The 21,235-nt window shown below is 44.5% G+C and overlaps 1 protein-coding gene across 1 annotated transcript in view; it reads right to left on the bottom strand.

Moving 5' to 3' along the window:
- Window positions 1-19,154, bottom strand: part of MARCHF11 (membrane associated ring-CH-type finger 11) — a 65,804-nt gene extending 46,650 nt beyond the window's left edge. The window contains exons 1-2 of the mRNA XM_038770283.1: window positions 18,837-19,154; window positions 16,427-16,582 (exon numbers count right to left, since the gene is read on the bottom strand). Coding sequence (XP_038626211.1) covers window positions 16,427-16,582; window positions 18,837-19,154 — 474 coding nt within the window. The remainder of the gene's footprint in view (window positions 1-16,426; window positions 16,583-18,836) is intronic.
- Window positions 19,155-21,235: the final 2,081 nt, after the last annotated feature.

The following is a 21,235-nucleotide window of genomic DNA, read 5'->3' as shown; positions in this document are numbered from 1 at the left end:
TGGAGGAATGGGGTTTTTTTATGGCATTTATTAAGCGCTTACTATGTGCAAAGCACTGTTCTAAGTGCTGGGGAGGTTACAAGGTGATCAGGTTGTCCCACGGGGGGCTCACAGTCTTCATCCCCATTTTACAGATCAGGGAACTGAGGCCCAGAGAAGTGAAGTGACTTGCCCAAAGTCACACAGCTGACAAGTGGCGGAGCCGGGACCTGAACCCTGTACATGAGTGTCACTGGCCTAGTGGGGAGAACTACAATGTGATTATCCTTAGCACAAAGGTCTTATAGGAACTGACTGTACTTGTCAGTTTTGAAAGCTTGACTGTCCAGTTTTGAAAGGGGAAAAGAACACACTCCCTAATCAAACAATCATTTTTCTCAAGCCTTACAAATTGTTCAGTGGCATCTGTGAGTCTTCAATGACCATTACATCTACCTCAAAAACAGAAGCACTAATTAAGCATTTGTGCAAAGGCACATCACAGTGAATGATACCAACAGGGAGAAAGATTCTATGAGGCTCTAAACAGATTTAGCACAGCAGTTTCAATAACTTCTCCGGGTGAAGAAGTGTTTCTTTTTCATTTGTTTAAATCTGCTGTACACTTCTATTTTGCTCCCCCTTAGCCTTTGTTTTTCCAAAGTGAAGAAAATGAATCTTTTTGATATTTGTGTGTACAGATATTTCTTCACCTGCTGATGATGAAATAAAGGTTTTGTTAATGCCAGAAAAAAATAACTTAATGAAAAGTTAGTTTTTGCAGTTCCTCACATTTTATTTTAAGATACTAGTTCGGCTCATGGAGAGAAGATATAACACTATTTTCTAGCTTCCTTGAGCAGGTCTTGATTAGTCCAGGACCACATGGCTAAATAGGGTCCAGATGGGTGGCCAGCCCAGCCCTCTTTTCCCACCCTCCCAGCTGGCTTGCCAGGACTCTGGATATTCCTTTGAGATTACTCAGGGTAGTAAGAAAATGGAAGTGAGGATGAAAGAGTGGGCAAAAATGTTCTCTGTCAGTAACAGAAATAAATTCACATTGTAATGTTAAACAGTGGATCAAACAAACTTTTTCAAAGGAACTGCATCTCCATGCCCAAACATATTAGAATTTCAATTAGGCTCCCAGGGCTAGCCTTGTCCTGAGTGAAGCAATGTCTAAAACAGAACAATCTACTGACAAATCTGGCTTGAAAAAATTGCATTGCCTGATAAAGGTGCAATATTAGAGAAAATGAACAAATACTTCAATGTTCATATTAAGCCTACAAATTTCTGTAATTAAACTTGGGCCCGGGGAAAGTGAAGTCAAAAGAAGCAGCAATTACCCAGTGGATCTGTTTCATTGTAAAAAGCTCATCTGGATAAGAGGTCCAACAGTCTCTTTTCCTTCCAGGGCACATTCATTCATTCAATCGTATTTATTGAGCGCTTACTGTGTGCAGAGCACTGTACTAAGTGCTTGGGAAGTACAAGTTGGCAACATATAGAGACGGTCCCTACCCAACAGTGGGCTCACAGTCTAGAAGCTAATAATTTTTGCAAGACTTTCCCTGAACAACTGCCCCAGCTTCTGACTTTGCTTTGCCTTTGAAGACTCAAGTTTGGCATACTTTTCTTCAGAATGCATTTCTAAGTCTAAGATTTTTATTGTCTAGATAATATTGCTGAAACATAGAAGGCAGAGTTACTCTGGTGAGTTGGGCTTCTGAAAGGTGTTGGTTAAATATAAATCGATAAAAAGATGTAAGGCACAATGCAATCTTTTCCTTATGTAGTCCACCTTTTGTATGGACCACCTATGTATTTTAATTATGAAGGATTTTTCCTCATGTCAATCATCATTCTTTTCTATTCTATTCTTTTCTATTCTTTTCATCATTAGAGGCAGAAGTCCTCTAATGTTTTTGGAAGAGTCATTTCATGTTATGTCTCTCAAAATAGAAAAAAAGCTAGGTTATATTCTTCCAAACCCCTATACCCAAATAACTGGCTGTACAGGAAAGTCTGACACCTAGGAAAAGTCTAAATATCATAATCTTGTGGGTCACTGGCTGTACCAAACTATTAACACTAGAAAAATGGGATAGGAAAAATGCTTAGAATAGTTATACATACCTATTTTAAAAGTTTCCCCATGTTTTCATTTGGGTGAGAGATTTCACAGCCCCAAAATGCTTTATTATCAGCCCCAAGGTACACATAATCCCACAGAAAAGTTCACAGCATATTGTTCAAGTTCTTTAAAAACTTAAATGAAATCCTTCAGCTAGTGACAACTTGAAAAACAAATATATGACATTTAGGCTAATTAGCATTAATCAACTCTTCTTTCATGACATTTTTTCTTTTTTAAAAAGAGCTGAATGTAGCTAATTAGCAACATTTTAAAAATTCTATTTTGAAATAATTTTGTTCATTATATGCACTCTTAAGGTTGCGTCTTCAAAACAACAAACAGGCTGTTTGGGAAGTCATTAAGAAGTTCATTCAAGTGTAGGTATTAGATTTAGTGTGACAAACCGTTCTGTACTGTAAAATGTTCCAAAACAATGTGGCTTTCAAACTATTTCCCACACTGACAGATTTTTAGATAAATGTCTCCTAATTGGTTGCCAATGAAATGTCAGCGGATAATTTGCTATCAATGGGTCAGATTCATCCTCTGCCTTCCCCTTCTACTCTCTCCATCTCTGAGGAACAAACGTCCCAGGTGAGGAACAAACATCTTGGGTTCGGTCTCCTTTCCTACCAGTTACTTATTTCAGTGTCTGTATCCCCCAATTCATCATAAACTCCTTGAGGGCAGAGATCATAATATCTACTGAGAAGCAGCACGGCCTAGTAGACAGAGCATGGGCTCGGGAGTCAGAAGGACTTGAGTTCTAATCCCAGCTCCATCACTTGTGTGACCTTGTGCAAGTCACTTATGCGAAGCAGCATAGAGTAATGGATAGAGCACAGGTTTGGAAGTCAAAAGGACATGGGTTCTAATCCCGGCTCCGCCACTTGTCTGCTGTGGGACCTTCACTTCTCTGGGCCTCAGTTACCTCATCTTTAAAGTGGGAATTGATACTGGGCCCCATGTGGGACAGGAACTGTGTCCAACCGTATCTGTTTATATCCACCCCTGTGCTTAATATGATGCCTGGCACATAGTTAAGCGCTTAACAAATACCATAATTATTATTATTTAATTTCTCTGTGCCTCAGTTTCCTCATCTGTAAAATGGGGATTAAGACTGTGAGCCTCACATGAGATAGGGACTGTGTCCAACCTGATTAGCTTGTACCTACCCCAGTACTTAGTACAGTGCCTAACACATGGTAAGCACTTAAATACATAAAAAAACTCTATTCCACTCTCCCAAGTGCTTAGCACAATGCTCTGCACACAATCAGTGCTCAATAAATATCATTGGTTGATTGATTGGCAAGATATTAAATACAATTTGGAAAACTCAGGCTCCTGCTGGCACTGCTTTAGTACCCACCTTTCTTTCCATGTGCTTCAGGACAGGGTACCTGGACAAGGCCACAACCTTTTTATTTAGGATTTTTATTTGATGCTTCTGTTACCTACAAACTCATAACCTTAGCATTACGTCAGAGAACTGTTCCTAATATAAATAAAGACTATATCCTTGCATTCATAAACTCATCCACTGGACTGTAAATTCATTGCAGACAGGGAACATCAGTGACTGCCAACTCTGTTGCACTGTACTCTCCTAAGTGCTCAGTAGAGTGCTCAGCCAATAATATGTGCTCAATAAATACCATTGATGATAATGATCCTTCAGAATATATTACTGTAATCATTATTTGTATTTTACAGGTGCCATTCATAAAACCATTACACTAATCATTATCTTAGATTCCCCAATACTGAAGAGTAGCAACAAAAGAAAACAAAATTTAGTAAATATAATAATAATGGCATTTGTTAAGCACTTGTTATGTGCAAAGCACTGTTCTAAGCGCTGGGGGGATACAAGGTGATCAGGGTGTCCCACAAAGGGCTCACAGTCTTAATCTCCATTTTACAGATGAGGTAACAGGTCCAGAGAAGTTAAGTGACTTGCCTGAAGTCACACAGCTGACTACTGGCAGAGCCGGGATTTGAACCCATGACCTCTCTCCAAAGCCCGTGCTCTTTCCACTGAGCCACGCTGCTTCTCGAATAGAGTATCTGAATAGAGTTGAGGCAGATGGGTCAGAAAAATAATTGACGTTTAAGAGTTCACAAAGCTAAATCACAGTGTTCCATTCCTATCACCACTGTTGATTTTGTACTCTGGATCAAGCACTGTTCTAGGAGCTGGGGTAGATATAGGTTTGTTGGAGGGTGGACTAATTAGATAACAGCTCATAACTAGCAACACAAATGCCCACCTCCCATACACGAAAATGACACCACGGAGGGAACCATAGTCAAAACCATGGCCTTGCCCTGATTATATCACCATGCCCAGGAAGATTTGAAAGTTGGTGACCACTACTGACACATAAGAGATCAGTGCGGGACTGACCGTATAAATCTTCTACACTTAGGCTGGCAATATCACAAATGTCTCACAAAGCGGCATCGAAATCACCAAGACAGCTTGTTGTCCAGCTTCTCAAGAATGAAGTTATCTGCAGGAATACAAGGAACTGCTATCTGCAGAATGAGGAACCACAGCCTTGAGCCCTACTGGAAGCAGTGAATAGGCACATCACCAGGACAGAGAATTGGATTTTCCTTGCTTCCCCGGCTCTATTCACAAACAATCTCTGTGCTGAACTAATGCCCTCCTATCTTCTCTTTTACTCTTACTTCTCCTCTAGCCACACCATCCCCGAGAATCCTTCTCCTTAACTCCTTCTTGTAGTAACTGTGCTTGTCGATATTTTATATTGAGCTGATGTTTGTGTAGCTACGCTCCCCTCTGGATTACAGGCCATTTGAAGACACAGATCGTACCTATTCTTTATTCTGGATTCACCCACCACATACAGAGGCATACAGCTCGTGAGAGTTCAAACAATTAATGCTAACTTACTAACTTACTACTTTCCAAAACCTCTTCATTACTACTAGTGCAGTGAAGGCAGCTTACCTCAAACCTCCATTATTCGGGGCATGGATACCAACAGATCTCATCAAAAACAATTTGAACATGAGAATTCACAAGGCTTCTTCCTACTCATGTTTTTTCCTCCTACTTTCTCTATTCCCTCCCTCATTCCTGCCCCACTGACACATTCCTCCCTCTTCTGCCTCACCAACTTTTCCCAACACCAAATGACTGCCAGTCCAGGACCACAGAATTTGGGCAAGCACAAAACTTCACTTTGTTGTGAAACATGCCCTAAATTAACTTTATCCCCTTTTCCCCTATTACCTGAAAGTCCTGTAATAATTCATAAGGATGGACTGTAGCTATGACACATGCAGCATACAAATTAATTGAGTGTTGAAATTATACATATATTTTTATACAGCAGGTTATCATTAATTTATACTATTGTCTAGAGGCCAGATTAATGAGTTTTGAGAAAATAACCAGATGAACAAAAATGATAAATTAAGCAAGAAAATTGTATTATGATATGCACTTCATTTATTTTGACAATTTTCATTATAATCACACATCATTACATACATTTAAATGGGATCTATAACATTGTGTAAAATAATGAAGACTCGGTCATTAGAGACCTCTACTCTTAAGACTCCACTCAGAAGCAGCATGGTCCTGGGAGTCAAAAGGATCTGGATTCTAATCCCAGCTCTGCCACTTGTCTGCTGTGTGACCTTGGACAAGTCATTTCACTTCTCCATGCCTCAGTTACCTCATCTCTAAAATGGGGATTAAGACTGTGAGCTCCATGTGGGACAAGAACTGGTTTCAGTCTGATTATCTTGTACCTGTCCTGGCACTTAGTACAGTGCCTGGCACACAATAAGCATCTAATAAATGCCATTAAAACAAACAAGCTTGGATGATATCAACTGTTATCTTTGCAATAATTATGTAATTGACATACAAGCCAAGTGATGCATAAAACATCTATATGTTAAATTAAACATAGGAAACAACTCTGCTGTGCTGTAAATCAAGCAATGGTACAAAACATTGTTCTTTGTTTAAAAAAACAAAACATCCTTCCACACACCCTGTAGTAACTCAATTTATTTTGAGTAACCCAGACTCCCCCAGGGAGTAAATTACTCCTGGGGAATAAGAAGCTGCATTAGCTCTTCAATTAGAGTAGCATTGAGGAAATGCCCTCAGAGTGCATTGAGTACTTTTTCAGGCCAAAAGAGTTAATGATTTTCTAAAGTTGCCCACCACTTTCAGTGTTCCTAGACTGAAGAGAACTGGTTCATTATGCAGTGGTACACTGCTCTTAATCTCAAACCAGACACTTCACGATGTATTATGACTATCCATCAGATAAATAATTCATAGAAGCCCAAATCTTCAAAGAAATTATACCCCCCAAAATAATAAAATGAAGTAAAATCAGATGGTGGGCAAGTAAGAATTAATGAAAATATACTAGACATTTGCTAACCTAAGGTTATGCTTATGGACATCAAATGCAACAGAGAGCACACTTTGTAATCTATATGAAAGGCATATACATCCCAGATAAATCAGAATCCAGTCACTTATTTGAAGGGCATCATTCCATGAATCACAAGCACTTCTATTTTATTCAGTGATGAATGCTTAGGTCTAACCCCACCCATTTACTGAGTTTCAGTGATGTTTATCCATATAATCTAAAAAGCAGGCTAGTGTCATCCTCTACATAAATCATATTTTAACAATCTTAATTGTTAAATATCTTATTAACTTGGTACATTTAGAAACAGCAGTTATACTTTGGAAAGCCCAGAAAAATCTCTTAATAAAATTAAAATTCCTTCATTTTTCCAAATTGAGTTACCATTTGTAGTCTTATTTTAAACAAATTTACTGTAAAGTGAATGAGAATGTGAAGCATAAACTCCTTTCTACCTTATACATTATTTCACTATGTCCTCAAATAATATGGACTCCAGAAAAAGCCTCCTTGAATTGAATAATGAAGTCTTAAATCTGTACTGTTATAGGTACTTCCATAACGATGCTGCCATCAATTCTACTAAAAAAAAAAAGGTGATGGTGGCACATTCCACAGCAAACCTGATCATTCCTGCCCTAAAAAAACACTTTAGGAACTAAATGGTCTAATTTAGCTAGCTGTCTATATGGATGATGATTATGGTACTTGTTTTAAGTGTTTACTTAGAACAGCTCTGGGGTCGATACAAGATAATTAAGTTGAATACAGTCCCTGTGCCACATGGGGCTCACAGTCTAAATGGGATGGAGTAGGATTTAATCCCCATTTTACAGATGAGGTAACAGACAGGAAGAAAATAAGTGACTCATCCAAGGTCATTCAGCAGACATATACAGAGCCAGGATGAGAAGCCAGGTCCTACGCTGCTTCCCACAGGCACTCACATGTGGATCAAATGACCCATAAATTGATCCACATATGGATCAAATGAACAGCCAGATAATACCAATTTTTCATTTTCACTTTGTTGGGCAAACAGTCAGGAGATACCTACTTCCCAATGTGAGAGTGGTCTACTCTCCCTACCCTGTGAAAGAGTTATGTTGAGATTCCAAACCTAAATGATTCCTTCCTCATCCCTTCCTCAACTGACAAATTTCCACCACCTTTAACATCCACCGTTGTCACCACTTCTGAATTAGTGGTAAATGTTGAAGCAGTGGGTGTGGAGCGTCCTCAACAATAGGTGTGCCTACCTTGTGCTATCGCCTAAATTGAATAAAGTAAGAAGGCCTGGATCTATTCATTTCTACCTAATATGACCATTCCTGCCTTTCAATAATAGTACTGATTGTGCATTTGTTACGCACTTGCTATGTGCCAAGTAGAGTACTAAGCCCATGGGGTAGGGAAAATATAATCAGATCAGACACAGTCCCTGCCCCACAGTACAAAAGGGAGGAGGAAGAGGAGCCTGGCTCAGTGAAAAGTGTACATACTTTGGAGTCAGAGGTCATGGGTTCAAATCCCAGCTCTGCCAATTGTCAGCTGTGTGACTTTGGGCAAGTCACTTAACTTCTCTGTGCCTCAGTTACCTCATCTGTAAAATGGGGATTAAGACTGTGAGCCCCCCGTGGGACAACCTGATCGCCCTGTAACCTCCCCAGAGCTTAGCACATAGCAAGCACTTAATAAATGCCATTATTATTATTATTATTTAATCTCTATTTCTTAGATGAATAAACTGAAGCACAGGGAAGTTGAGTGGCTTGCACAAAGTCACAAAGCAGGCAGGCATCAGAGTTGGGATTCGAACCTGAATCCCAGTACTTTGCCCTTTCCTATAGGCTATGCTGCTTCTCACCTTTATTCTCTATCTACATCACCAACTGAATGGACAGTGATCAAACTGGTGCTAACACAATACAACCTGGTTATTAGCATATTTCAAAAGGTCCCTAAAACATGCTTAAAAAGTAGCTAGGTTACAGAATAGTCTCATTCCCAACCCTACATGAGCACAGGGAGAAGGGAATACCTGTAGCCATAAAGGACTAGAGATTTTCCCCTATCCCAATCTTATGTTTCACCAAAAATTCCTTAGTGGAAATTACAGATGCAAGACAAAGCCATGCTATACTGAGCTCACTAAAACAGAGGGGATTATGGCTGCATGGTCTAGTGGACAGAGCACGTGCCTGGGCATCAGAAAGATGTGGGTTATAATCCTGGCTCTACCATTTATTTGCTGTGTGACTTTGGGCAAGTCACTTAACTTCTCTGTGCCTTAATCACCTCATCAGTAAAATAGGGATTAGAACTGTGAACTCCATGTGAGACACGGACTGTGTCCAACCTAATTACTTTGCATCTGCCCTAGTGCTTAGAACAGTGCCTGGCACATAGTAAATGCTTAAACAAATACCAAGCAAACAACAACAACAAAAAACCCCAGTTTTACTAATATCTCATAGGTAATATTTTTTTCAATTAATAAAAATTGTTTCTAACACCTTTGTTAGCAAATACTCTTCTGGTGTTCCAGCAGGGTATTTCAAAAATATGTCCCCATTGCAAATTCAAAATCTCTATATTACATGTTCATTAAAAATTCAGTGGTATTTTCTGAAGTGCCAGGATTTTTAGCCCCTCTCATTATTAATGGAAAAAAAAATCATTCTTCACACCCAGGCCAGGTTTACCCTTACCAATTCTTAAGATAACTGAGATGAAAACACAGACCTTGGCCTCAACTATATGGTTATTTTGGATGAAAGGTTTTGGGAATTAGGAGCTTGAAAGACCTGAAATATTGAGATCAAAGTCTCAATTTTCTAGGTAATAAGTAATTCTAATGCAACGTGCTAGATAACTTGCTAGTCCTAGTCAAAGGTATTTTCTGATATGCCTTTTCTATCCCACTTTATTTTTCCTTTCTGTATTTGTGTGCAGGGGGCTAGCAGGGGGTTTCAGACATTATTTTTCATTTTAGTTTTCCCCCAAATTGGCATGAAGCATTCCTCTGGCTAAATATCTACCCTAACCTGGACCATGCAGACAAAATAACAGACAAGGAGAAGCAGTGTGGCCAAATGGGATAAAGCACGGGACTGGGAGCCAGAAGGACCTGGGTTCTAATTCCGGCTCCTCCACTTGCCTGCTGTGTGACCTTGGGCAAGGTACTTAACCACTCTGTGCCTCAGATTCCTCATCTGCAAAATGGGAATTAAGACTCTGAGCCCTCTGTGGGGAATGGACTATGGCTAACCTGATTAGATAACCGCAGTGCTTACTACACATCAGTGCTTATCAAATACCATTTAAAAAAAAACCCAACAACATATCCTATTATTCTTGCCCAGGATGTTTCAAGTGGTTCCGATAGCCAGCTCTTATTCTCAGCCTCCAAAGACGAGCTGCTTTCATGGGGAAACTTGGGGATGTGATACAGCATTCTACTTCACCATTTACCCAGTGGGTGGAAACTGAGCAGTGTCATAGAAAATTGTGGTAGTGGTGATAGAGAGCCCGGCTCTCGCTTTATGCTGCGGTTCTGCCTCCCCACCTCTCTGCTACTGCCAGGTCCTCCGCAATAGGATAAGGACTGATTTCCTGGGCAGTGAAATCGGTGTTCCATTAAGGGCCATTCCTAGAGTTGAGCCAACTGGGACACATTTCTAGGCCCCAAGCCCCTAGGAGATGCTTGCTCTAGACTGCTTCACCTCTCCCCACTGACCTCTCCGGGAGTCAAGTCCCATCCTTAAATCTGTCTCCTACTAAAGCCCCGGGGGCATTTGTTTTAGGTCCACCATCATGCTTTCTTCCTCACCATCCCTAACACCTCCTCCATCCATAGAAGACCCAGATTTCCTCCCTGGTTGTCATATTCACCGGTTCCTCCTTCCTTCATCGTGCCCTGATCACCTAGGCCTGCTTCTCTCTCCCTGCCTTATTTGTCCAGGTGTACAGCCATCCTGGCTCTGCTACTTACCTGTTGGGTGACCTTGGGCCAGTCCCTTAATTTCTCAGTGCCTCAGCTTCCTCATCTGTAAAATGGGGATGCAACACCTATTCTGCCTCCTACTTAAGATGTGGGCCCCGTGTGGGACAGGGAATGTATCTGACCTGATGATCTTGTATCTCACCCCAGTACTTAGTAGCGTGGTTGGCACACAGTAAGCACTTAACAAACACCACAGCTCTTACTATTACTATTGGGTGCTGGAGAGACCTGGGAATATGACTGCTCCTGCAGAAGTAGTGTTGAGGGTAGTGTGAGGAGACAGAGACCCTGAAACTAACGTTTCCAGGGACCATTAAAGACAAATGACTCAGTAGTATATACTGAGGGTTTCCTCTGCGCAGGGCATTTAATTACATGCTTGGGAGATTACAATAAAGAGATGTGATACTGACTACCATCTTCAACCATTCATTTGCCAATGAGTTCTTCCTCAGTACTTTCAAACAATCTCACATACCCCTCCCTTGACCCCACAGCTCCCTCCAATTATTTCCCCATCCCCCTCCTACCATTTCTCTCCTTGAGTAAGTTGCCTATAACCTGCTAACTTCACTTCCTCTCCTCCAACTCCTTCCTTGACCTCCTCCAATCTGACCCCTATTCCCTCATTCCACGAAACGGCCCTCTTTAAGGTTATCAGTGACTTCATTCTTGCCAAATTCAATGGCCCCTACTCCACTGTAATCCTCCTCAACCTCTCAACCACCTTCGACACTGTCAACCATCCCCTTCTCCTGGAAACGTTATCTGACCTAGGCTTCACTAACCACCCGCTCTTAGTTCTCCTCCTATCTCTCTCCCTGGCTGCCCTTTCTAAGTCTCCTTCATGGGCTTCCTCTCTGCCTCCCACCCGCTGACTGTAGGAGTCCCTCAGGGCTCAGTTCTGGGTTCCTTGCCATTCTCCATCTACACCCACTCCCTCAGAGAACTCATTCACTCCCATGGCTTCAAACCTCATGTGAATGTGGATGCTTACCAGATCTACCTACCTCTCCAGCCCTAACGTCGCTCATCTTATCATTCAACCCACAGATTCGAGTTGTCATTAAATCTTGTCGGTTCCACTTTCACATCGCTAAAATCTGCTCTTTCCTCTCTATCCTAACTGCTACTACACTGTACCAAGCACTTAGACTTCAGCTTGACGACTGCATTAGACTCGTTGCTGACCTCTCTGCCTCCTGTTCCCCACTCAATCCAGTCCATACTTCGTTTTTCTTAAAAAAACAAAAACAAAAAACACACTCGTCCATGTCTCCCGACTCCTCAAGAACCTCCAATGTTTGTCCATCCCCCTCTGCAAACAGAAACTCTTCACCATGAGTTTTAAAGCCCTCAATCAACTTGCCCCCCTCCTACCTCACCTTGCTACTCTCCTACTACAACCCAGCCCACACGCTTTGCTTCTCTAATGCCAACCTACTCACTTTACCACTATCCCATCGCGGACTTCTTGCCCACCTCCTCCCTCTGGCCCGGAACTCCCTCCCCCTTTGTATATGACAGACCACTACTCTCCCCACCTTCAAAGCCTTATTAAATCACATTTCTCCCAAAAGGCCTTCACTGACTAAGCCCTCATTTCCCCTACTCCCTAACCCCTTGTGCATCACCTGTACCCCCTTAAGCACTTCACGTACACCCCATCCTCTGCCCCGCAGCATTTATGTACGCAGATAAAATCTATTTTTATTTTAATGTCTGTCTCTCCCTCTAGACTGTAAGCTTCTCGTGTGGGCAGGGTACATGTCTACTAACTTTGTTATTTGTCCTCTCCCAAGAGCTTAGTACGGTGCTCTGAACACCATAAGTGTTCAATAAATAACCCTGACTGATTGACGAAAGAGCTCACACCTAGCGGGTGAAGCTTCAGCTCTTTAAATATCCCTTCTACTTTCCTCTCCGAACCAAAGGCTCCACACTTACGAAAGCTGCCCCAAGACTCACAAAGGACACCGCAACTACGTATGTATCCCAGAAGATTTGGAGTTACGGAGCATCTCTCAATCTCTCAATTTCCCTTGTCTACTCTCGTATCCTGAACAGTCCCCTACACCCGCCAGAGACGAGCCAGTCCTTGGTACCCGAGGCTCGGCACATGAGGGGGAGAGCATTTCATGTTTTCCACCGCTCAGACTATTCACTCAGCCGCCTGCCACAGTGGTTTCTAGGCAAATCCAGAGAGCAGACAAGCTATCGATGGGCCAGCAGAAGGAGGAGGACAACCTACGGCTGACTGCAGCCCCAGCCTTTTGGGCACCAGGGAACCGTCATGATGGCCAGGATAGAAACCAATGCCCTCAGCAGTGCCATGGCAATGCTATCTCCACAAGCTCTACCACGTCCTGCAGTGGTAAACTGCAACCAAAAATACCGGTTGCCAACCTTCCTTACTTTAGCTGGCAACTGAGTCGGGTCCTGTAAGCGCCTCTTAAGACACAGGCAAAATTCACATATTTTCATTCTGCCATCAGATTGGCAACACGCCCAAAGTATGAGACAAACATCTTACATATTGTAGGTGTTACTGCAGAAAAAGGTGCGATCACTCGTGTATAATTCTACAAATATTTGCAGTGTCTTTACAAATGTAAACAGCCTAGTAAATTAAAGCCAAAAATTGACCAGACGATTGTAAAGTTAAGGATGACACCAAGTTTTACCACAGATGAAAAGGTTCCTCCTAAAACACTGCTACTGCACTTTTCAGACTATTCAGACTCACTCTCATCGCATACCTTTTTATAAATCGGTAGGGCTCTGAAAATTTTGATAATACATTTTTGAGAGATTGGGTTTTTTGGAAATACGTTTGAGGCTGACTTAAAAAGAGACTCCTGTTCCAGATGCCAATCAAAATCATTCTCCTAAGATTCATGAAGATCAGGTCGGATGTATTCACAAATCATGTCTTGTTGCATGGATTCAACTTGGTACATTCTACCCATTTTTTTCTTATAATTGAGACTAGGATCACCATTAGTAGTTATTTTCTTAACGTTATCCTTAAAATGACTTTGAATTTCTCCCGAGTTTATAGCTATGCCACATTATCACATGAGTCAGAGGTCATGGGTTCAAATCCCGGCTCCGCCAATTGTCAGCTGTGTGACTTTGGGCAAGTCACTTAACTTCTCTGTGCCTGAGTTACCTCATCTGAAAAACGGGGATTAAGACTGTGAGCCCCCTGTGGGACAACCGATCACCTTGTAACCTCCCCAGCACTTAAGAACAGTGCTTTGCACATAGTAAGTGCTTAATAAATGCCATTATTATTATTATTATCATCCGGGAGAATGTTTGGGTGCCCCAGAAAGGTACACTAGAAATCGTGATGTGAAAATCTGGTTGGGCCACTAGCATTGCTCCCTTCTGCCCCCATTATCCATGGCTCCTTAGCACCTGTGACAGAAAGAAGGGAAAGGGGGCCCACAAACCACCCACACACAAATCACATAAGCCCTCCAATGCTTCCACCAACCCTGACTTGATCAAAAGATGCAGAGAAGAAAAAACAGCAGGGAGTAGAAGGCCATGGGTAAAGAAGAAAGGGAAATTAGCCACAAATTTTGGAAACTCCCATGAGCAGATTGGACTGGTTCAATTTTTCCACTTTTTGAAAAACAAAAGTATATCAGGTAGTTATACGAGGGACAATGAGCATATACAAAGGGGTTCTACGAAAATATTCAGTGAGAACTAATTAGAAAGCATCTTAAACCCAGCCCATTTAAGTTAGATTCTGCCAGAGAACAAATTTTCTCTTGGGAAAAGCGTTAACTCTTTCAGAGTACTGGGTACCACTGCGATAAATTGCTGCTCTGGACAAATGATCCAGGGGCTTGCAAGAGTGAATGAGTTTCCCTAAGGTGCATACTTCACTTTTTTGAAGTCACTTACTCACTGACATGATCTGGCTGATTTATCATCTCACCAAGAAAGAGTAGCTCCACAATTGGGTTCACAGTAGGCTGCAGCACTATTGGATATTCAAGGCACAGTAATAACTCCCCCAACTACAACAGTGTTGACTGTGAATGTACGTCAGAAAAAGTAATGTAAACTGCAACCAGGTAATGGATTGTTTGGCGGAATCAAATTGCCATAAGGCACTACTCTGAAACATCTTTCTTTCCCATCCACCAAATCATGTATTTCTAATATAAAGGTGGTTTCGATCATATAAATTGAAACTTTGATCATATGAATGGAAAGTCTGACCTTAAAGGTTGAAATTTTGAAAATAATTTTACCTCCCTGTTCTCAGCAGCATAAACCTTTGGGCATTTGAACACAGCCCAAGTGAAAATGTGGCCCAAAGGCTATTCCAAACCGAAGCCTCCTAGGACCGAAGCCTCCTAGGACGTTTCCTTCTGCTTGTATTAATAATGATCATTGGGGTATCTGTCAAGTGCTTATTCTGTGCCAGGCACTGTACTAAGCCCTGGGGCAGACACAAGGTAGTCAGGGTGGACACCGTCCCTGCCCTGCATCGGGGCTCACAGTCTCAATCCCCATTTTACAGGTAAGGTAACTGAGGCCCAGGGAAGTGAAGTGACTTGCCCAAGGTCACAGCAGATACGTGGTAGAGCCGGGGTCCGAACTTCCAGGTCCTTGCTCTCTCCACTAGGCCATGCTGTCTCTTTAAATTATGCTGGGAAATCCAAATATTCAGCCCACATTCTGCAAGTACCTGGTAAGAGGACTTTGATGAACCCAGGGCCCGGCACCCAACCGGTTCATCCAACCCCCTGTGTTGAAAAGTGATTACGTTTTTACTTTCTCTGCAATGGATTATCATCGCTTCTTTATCAGTTTACCTATGGCTTTTCCACGTGTTCACTACCCCAGGCTGGACTGAGAAAATTCAAACTGTTTTTGTTTGCTAAATCATTCCTTAAAGAGCTGGAGAATAATCACCTTTAAGAAGAGAATGAACACCCGGACTCCCTTCTCCAACCCTTGGACACCTAATCTGCTCTGTTTATTTAGCATCATGTGCACTTCCTGAACACCGAGAAGCGAAAAGGTAAGGGAGCTGAAATGAAACGGGGAAAGAAAAATTTAAAGTGGGAAACAGGGAGAGCCTTCACTTTTCATTTTTCCCCGCATCCTCTCTCACCCTTGTACCATTGAGTCTCTTTATGCTTTTACTGTCAACTTTTTTATGGTCCGGTCAATTCCATCTCCATCCTGTGGCACACTCTGGTCACTTACATTTTTTTAGGATTTCCTTTTGGGAACGGGAACTAGCGTAACTGTCCAGAGGGAGGAATAGAAAGTGGCTGAAATAATCAAGGTGTAGAAAAAATGAAAACAGAAAGCAGAAACTGTGACAGAGGGAGAACTGAAGAAAGAGCTGCAGGGTAAAGAACAGAGCTTCCGAGCCACTCCGATCTTCCTCTGCACTCCACCCACAGTACAGCTTTTTTTTTTCCTGCCTGTGGCCAATTCCCGGAAATAGCGCAGAACCAATGTACAAATATTTAATTTTTAAATCTATTAATAAACCCATTATGTGGCACATAAATTAAACTTGTCTAGGATCATTTTAGCTGAAAGATTAATAGATTACATTTTAATCATCACCCTTAGTATCAGAGAGCTATACCTTTTCATCAATAAATATCAAGCAAGGGCACAGAGTCTCCTAGGAAGTAATTAAGCTCCACCACATACATTTGGAGTACAATATTACTAGTTGAATCATTCTTACTCTTAATAGCAAAAAGGAAAAAAAAGAAAAGAAAAGGCAAGGCCTTCTAAATCCTCAGAGATTGGGCACTGAGAATCTCATTCATCAACATTCATTTAATAAACATAAATATGACGAACAATTACCTGGCAAGGTTTTTTCATTTTAATTGCTATCACATGGTATCTGTAACAACAGAGCTCACAGGTCCAGGACCCTCTTTCACTGATCCACTTTAACAGGCACAGCTGATGTGTATATCGTACTGACCCATCACATCGGCAAGGATTTAATAATTCACCCTAAAGAGAAAACAAGTTAAAATTAACTTTATGGTTAGGTGTTTGTTTTTTTTTTAAAAAAAAGAACCCTTTCTTTTTTTTTTCAAAACAATACCAGGAGTATTAGGCTCTAATATCAAATGAAAATATATGTTCACCCTTCCGATAAAAATAAAACGAAACTCTGGCAAAGATACTGGTATCTCTTAATGATTCCAACGTTCTACAGGCTTAGGGAAGCAGGTAGAGTGTTCACTCCCGATGCCCTTGGGGAAAACGTCCCTACTATCGGATCGCTTTAATAACTTTTAAAGTGGATGGTCAGATGCATTTCCTCTGCAGTTATTCTTAATCATGACTAAAAAAGAAACGCATGCCACATGGAGGAATAACTTGGCGGAGCAGCCTGCTTTTATGAAGTCAGAAATAGCATCATAAATATCGACAAAAAGCACTACAATCCTGAAAGCTCATGAATTTCCATACAGTTTGGTTCTTCAGCAAAATCCACAACCTGACGTTTCCTCAAAGTAGATGCGACTACGTTTTCTTTACCAGCGTAAACGCTACATTTTGCAGGTTGTTACAAATTCATCAGTGGAGTACGTGGCATTAACGAACATGATCGACCTGGATTTGGCTCCTCTAAATAGTTCCTTGACCCCTTGAGAATTTCCACACGCATGATCATCGATCGCATTTATTGAGCGCTTACTGTGTGCAGAGCACTGTACTAAGCGCTTGGGAAGTACAAGTTGGCAACATATAGAGACAGTCCCTACCCAATAGTGGGCTCACAGTCTAAAAGGTAAGGCGTAACAGATTGGATTTCTAGATGGAAAAAAAACCCGTACAGTTAAAATCGCCATCCCCACTTTCCCATCTTTTATGTACCTAACACACCCCATCTTTTATGTACCTAACACACCCCATCTTTTACGTACCTAACACACCCCATCTTTTATGTACCTAACACATACTTGTTTCGGGGGGTTTCTTGGAGGGGGGAGAAGAGGGGTGTGTGTGTGAATGTGTGAGAGAGGGAGGGGAGAGGGAGGGGAGAGGGAGGGGAGAGGGAGGGGAAAGGGAGAGGAGAGGGAGAGGAGAGGGAGGGGAGAGGGAGGGGAGAGAGAAACTGTATGCTTTGGGGTGGACCAGGATTTCACCAGCTGTAAAGCATCACCTACCCCTTTCATATTAAATGGATTTAAAAAATCCGTTAATGAGACGACAACGCCATCGTCATTTAACTACCTTGAGAATGTTGACTCTTCGTCACCCCCACCTGCCCCCATTTAAAAAAAAAAGAACCCCGATGTGTCAGGGGAAAATGTGGAGCCGCAGGCCCGTTTACCCGTCTCGATGTCTGTCTCCCCACCGGGCCCGTCTCTCTTTGCCGCCGTGTTGGACTTTCCGAGCTTTGGTCAGTGCAGTGCCGTGGCCCCGGGGGTGCTCAGTCATCATCATCATCATCATCAATCGTATTTATTGAGCGCTTACTGTGTGCAGAGCAGTGTACTAAGCGCTTGGGAAGTACAAGTTGGCAACATCTAGAGACGGTCCCTACCCAACAGTGGGCTCCCAGTCGTCGGTAGGACGGAAGGAATGAGTGCCGGGGCTCGGACCGGAGGACCGCCAGGAAGGTGAGCCCGGGCTCGGGGAGGGACCGGCTCTCTCTCTCGCTGTTGCCGACTTGTACCTTCCCGAGCGGTCGGTCCGGTGGTCGGCAATGCCCTCCCCGCCCACACCCGCCAATCTGGCTCTCTTCCTCCCTTCAAAGCCCTACCGCGAGCTCACCTCCTCCAGGAGGCCTTCCCACACCGAGCCCCCTCCTTCCCCTCCCCTCAGCACCTGTATATACGTCGGTACAGATTTGCTACTCTATTTCACTTGCACATATTCCCTATTCTGTTGATTCTGTTGACCGTCATCATCAATCGTATTTATTGAGCGCTTACTGTGTGCAGAGCACCGTACCAAGCGCTCGGGAAGTACAAATTGGCAACATAGAGAGACGGTCCCTACGCAACGGGGGGCTCACAGTGTAAAAGGGGGACGGTGCGCCTAGAGCTCGAATCCCATTTGTCCCGCCGACTGTGCCCCCCGCCTCCGTGCCGTGTGGTCTGTGCCCCCCTTGGAGCCGGGGAGCCCGTGGGGGGGCCGCCCCGCGCCCCGTCCGAACGGCCGAGCGGAGGAACGAGGGAAAGGGAGCGGTCCGTCGGGCGGGATGAGGCGGCCCTGTCCGTGGTGCTGAACCGCGGGCGCGGGCCCTTACCTGCTCGGAGCCCTGGAAGCAGATCTTGCAGATGGGCTGGTGCTGCGGCGGCGGCGGCGGCGGCTGCTGCTGCTGCCCGGAGCGCTGCTCGGCGCCGCCGCCGCCGCTGCTACTGCGGCTGCAGACGGAGCGGCTCTCGGGCTGCGGGCCGCCGTCCGCTCCTCCGTCCCCGCCTTCTCCCGCTCCCGCTCCCGCTCCCGCCGCCGGCGCCGGCGGCTGCTCCGGGTCCCCCGGGCCGGGCTGGGCTTCCCCGGGGCTGCCCGGCGGCGGGGGGCCGTTGGGGGCCCCGAGGCCGGCGCTGCCGCCTGCCAGGCTCATCCCGGGGCCGCTCCGGGGGTCGCGCGGGCTGAGGGGGCCCGGGCGGCCGGTGAGCCGGCGCCCGCGCGTGTGGTGAGCCGGGCTGCCGCGCGTGCGCCCGCGGGGGCCGCCGGGGCGCGCGCGGCGGTTAGCGCGCGGCGGTTAGCGCGCGCGCGCGGGGGGCGGGGGGGGCGAGGGGCGCACGCGCCGCCCCCGTGCGACGGCGCCGCGCGGAGGCGGAGGGAGCGGGGGGCGGGGCCGGCGCGAGGGCAGGGACCGCAGGCCTTCACGTTCGTTCGTTCGCTCATTCATTCATTCATTCATTCGTACTGATTGCGGGGGGCGGGGCGGGCGCCGTTGGCCGGCGCGAGGGCAGGGAGACGGGCGGAGCCGCCCGGCAGGCCTTCACGTTCGTTCGTTCGTTCATTCATTCATTCACTCATTCATTCATTCATTCATTCAATCGTATTGATTGCCGGGGGCGGGCGCCGTTGGCCGGCGCGAGGGCAGGGGAGACGGGCGGAGCCGCCCGGCAGGCCTTCACGTTCGTTCGTTCGTTCATTCATTCATTCAATCAATCAGTCAATCAATCGTATTTATTGAGCGCTTTCTGTGTGCAGAGCACTGTGCTAAGCGCTTGGGAAGTACAGGTTGGCAACATATAGAGACAGTCCCTACGCAACAGTGGGCTCATTCATCATCAATCGTATTTATTGAGCGCTTACTATGTGCAGAGCACTGTGCTAAGCGCTTGGGAAGTACAAATTGGCAACATCTAGAGACAGTCCCTACCCAACAGTGGGCTCACAGTCTAAAAGTGGGCTCATTCATTCATTCATTCAATTGTATTGATTGCGGGGGGCGGGGAGACGGGCGGAGCCGCCCCGCAGGCCTTCACTTTCGTTCGTTCATTCATTCATTCATTCATTCATTCATTCATTCATATTGATTGCGGGGAGCCGGGCGGGCGCCTTTGGCCGGCTTGAGGGCAGGAAGACGGGCGGAGCCGCCCGGCAGGCCTTCCCGTTCGTTCATTCATTCATCATCATCATCAATCGTATTTATTGAGCGCTTACTGTGTGCAGAGCACTGTACTAAGCGCTTGGGAAGTACAAATTGGCAACATATAGAGACGGTCCCTACCCAACAGTGGGCTCACAGTCTAGAAGGGGGAGACAGAGAACAAAACCAAACATATTAACAAAATAAAATAAATAGAATAGATATGTACAAGTAGAATAAATAGAGTAATAAATATGTACAAACATATATACATATATACAGGTGCTGTGGGGAAGGGAAGGAGGTAAGATGGGGGGATGGAGAGGGGGACGAGGGGGAGAGGAAGGAAGGGGCTCACTCTGGGAAGGCCTCCTGGAGTCTAGGAAGGCCTCCTGGAGTCTCCTTCCCTTCCCCACAGCACCTGTATATATGTATATATGTTTGTACATATTTATTACTCTATTTTACTTGTACATATCTATTCTATTTTATTTTGTTAGTATGTTTGGTTTTGTTCTCTGTCTCCCCCTTTTAGACTGTGAGCCCACTGTTGGGTAGGGACTGTCTCTAGATGTTGCCAATTTGTACTTCCCAAGCGCTTAGTACAGTGCTCTGCACAGAGTAAGCGCTCAATAAATACGATTGATGATGATGATGATGATGATGATGATGGGAAGGCCGCCTTCATTCATTCATTCAATCGTGTTGATTGAGCGCTGACGGGGCGCAGAGCGGCCGACGAAGCGCCTGGGGAGCCCAAGTCGGCAACGTTAGAGAGGCGGGCGGCCCCTCCACGGGCTCACCGGCTATAAGGGGGACACAGACCACACGGCACCGTCGGAACAAATGGGATTCTAGCTCTAGGCACATCATCAATAGAATTGGAAATATGTCCAAGGAAAATAAATAGAGTAATAAGTAATTCAGTAGAAGCGGCGTGGTTCAGTGGAAAGAGCACGGGCTCTGGAGTCAGAAGTCACGGGCTCAAATCCCGGCTCCGACAACTCTCAGCTGTGTGACTTTGGGCAAGTCGCTTCACTTCCCTGGGCCTCAGTTCCCTCATCTGTAAAATGGGGATGAAAACTGTGAGCCCCCCGTGG

The sequence above is a fragment of the Tachyglossus aculeatus genome, chromosome X3 (assembly GCF_015852505.1).
Source record: "Tachyglossus aculeatus isolate mTacAcu1 chromosome X3, mTacAcu1.pri, whole genome shotgun sequence".
Lineage (NCBI taxonomy): Eukaryota > Metazoa > Chordata > Mammalia > Monotremata > Tachyglossidae > Tachyglossus > Tachyglossus aculeatus.
This window is presented reverse-complemented; position numbering and strand designations above follow the sequence as displayed.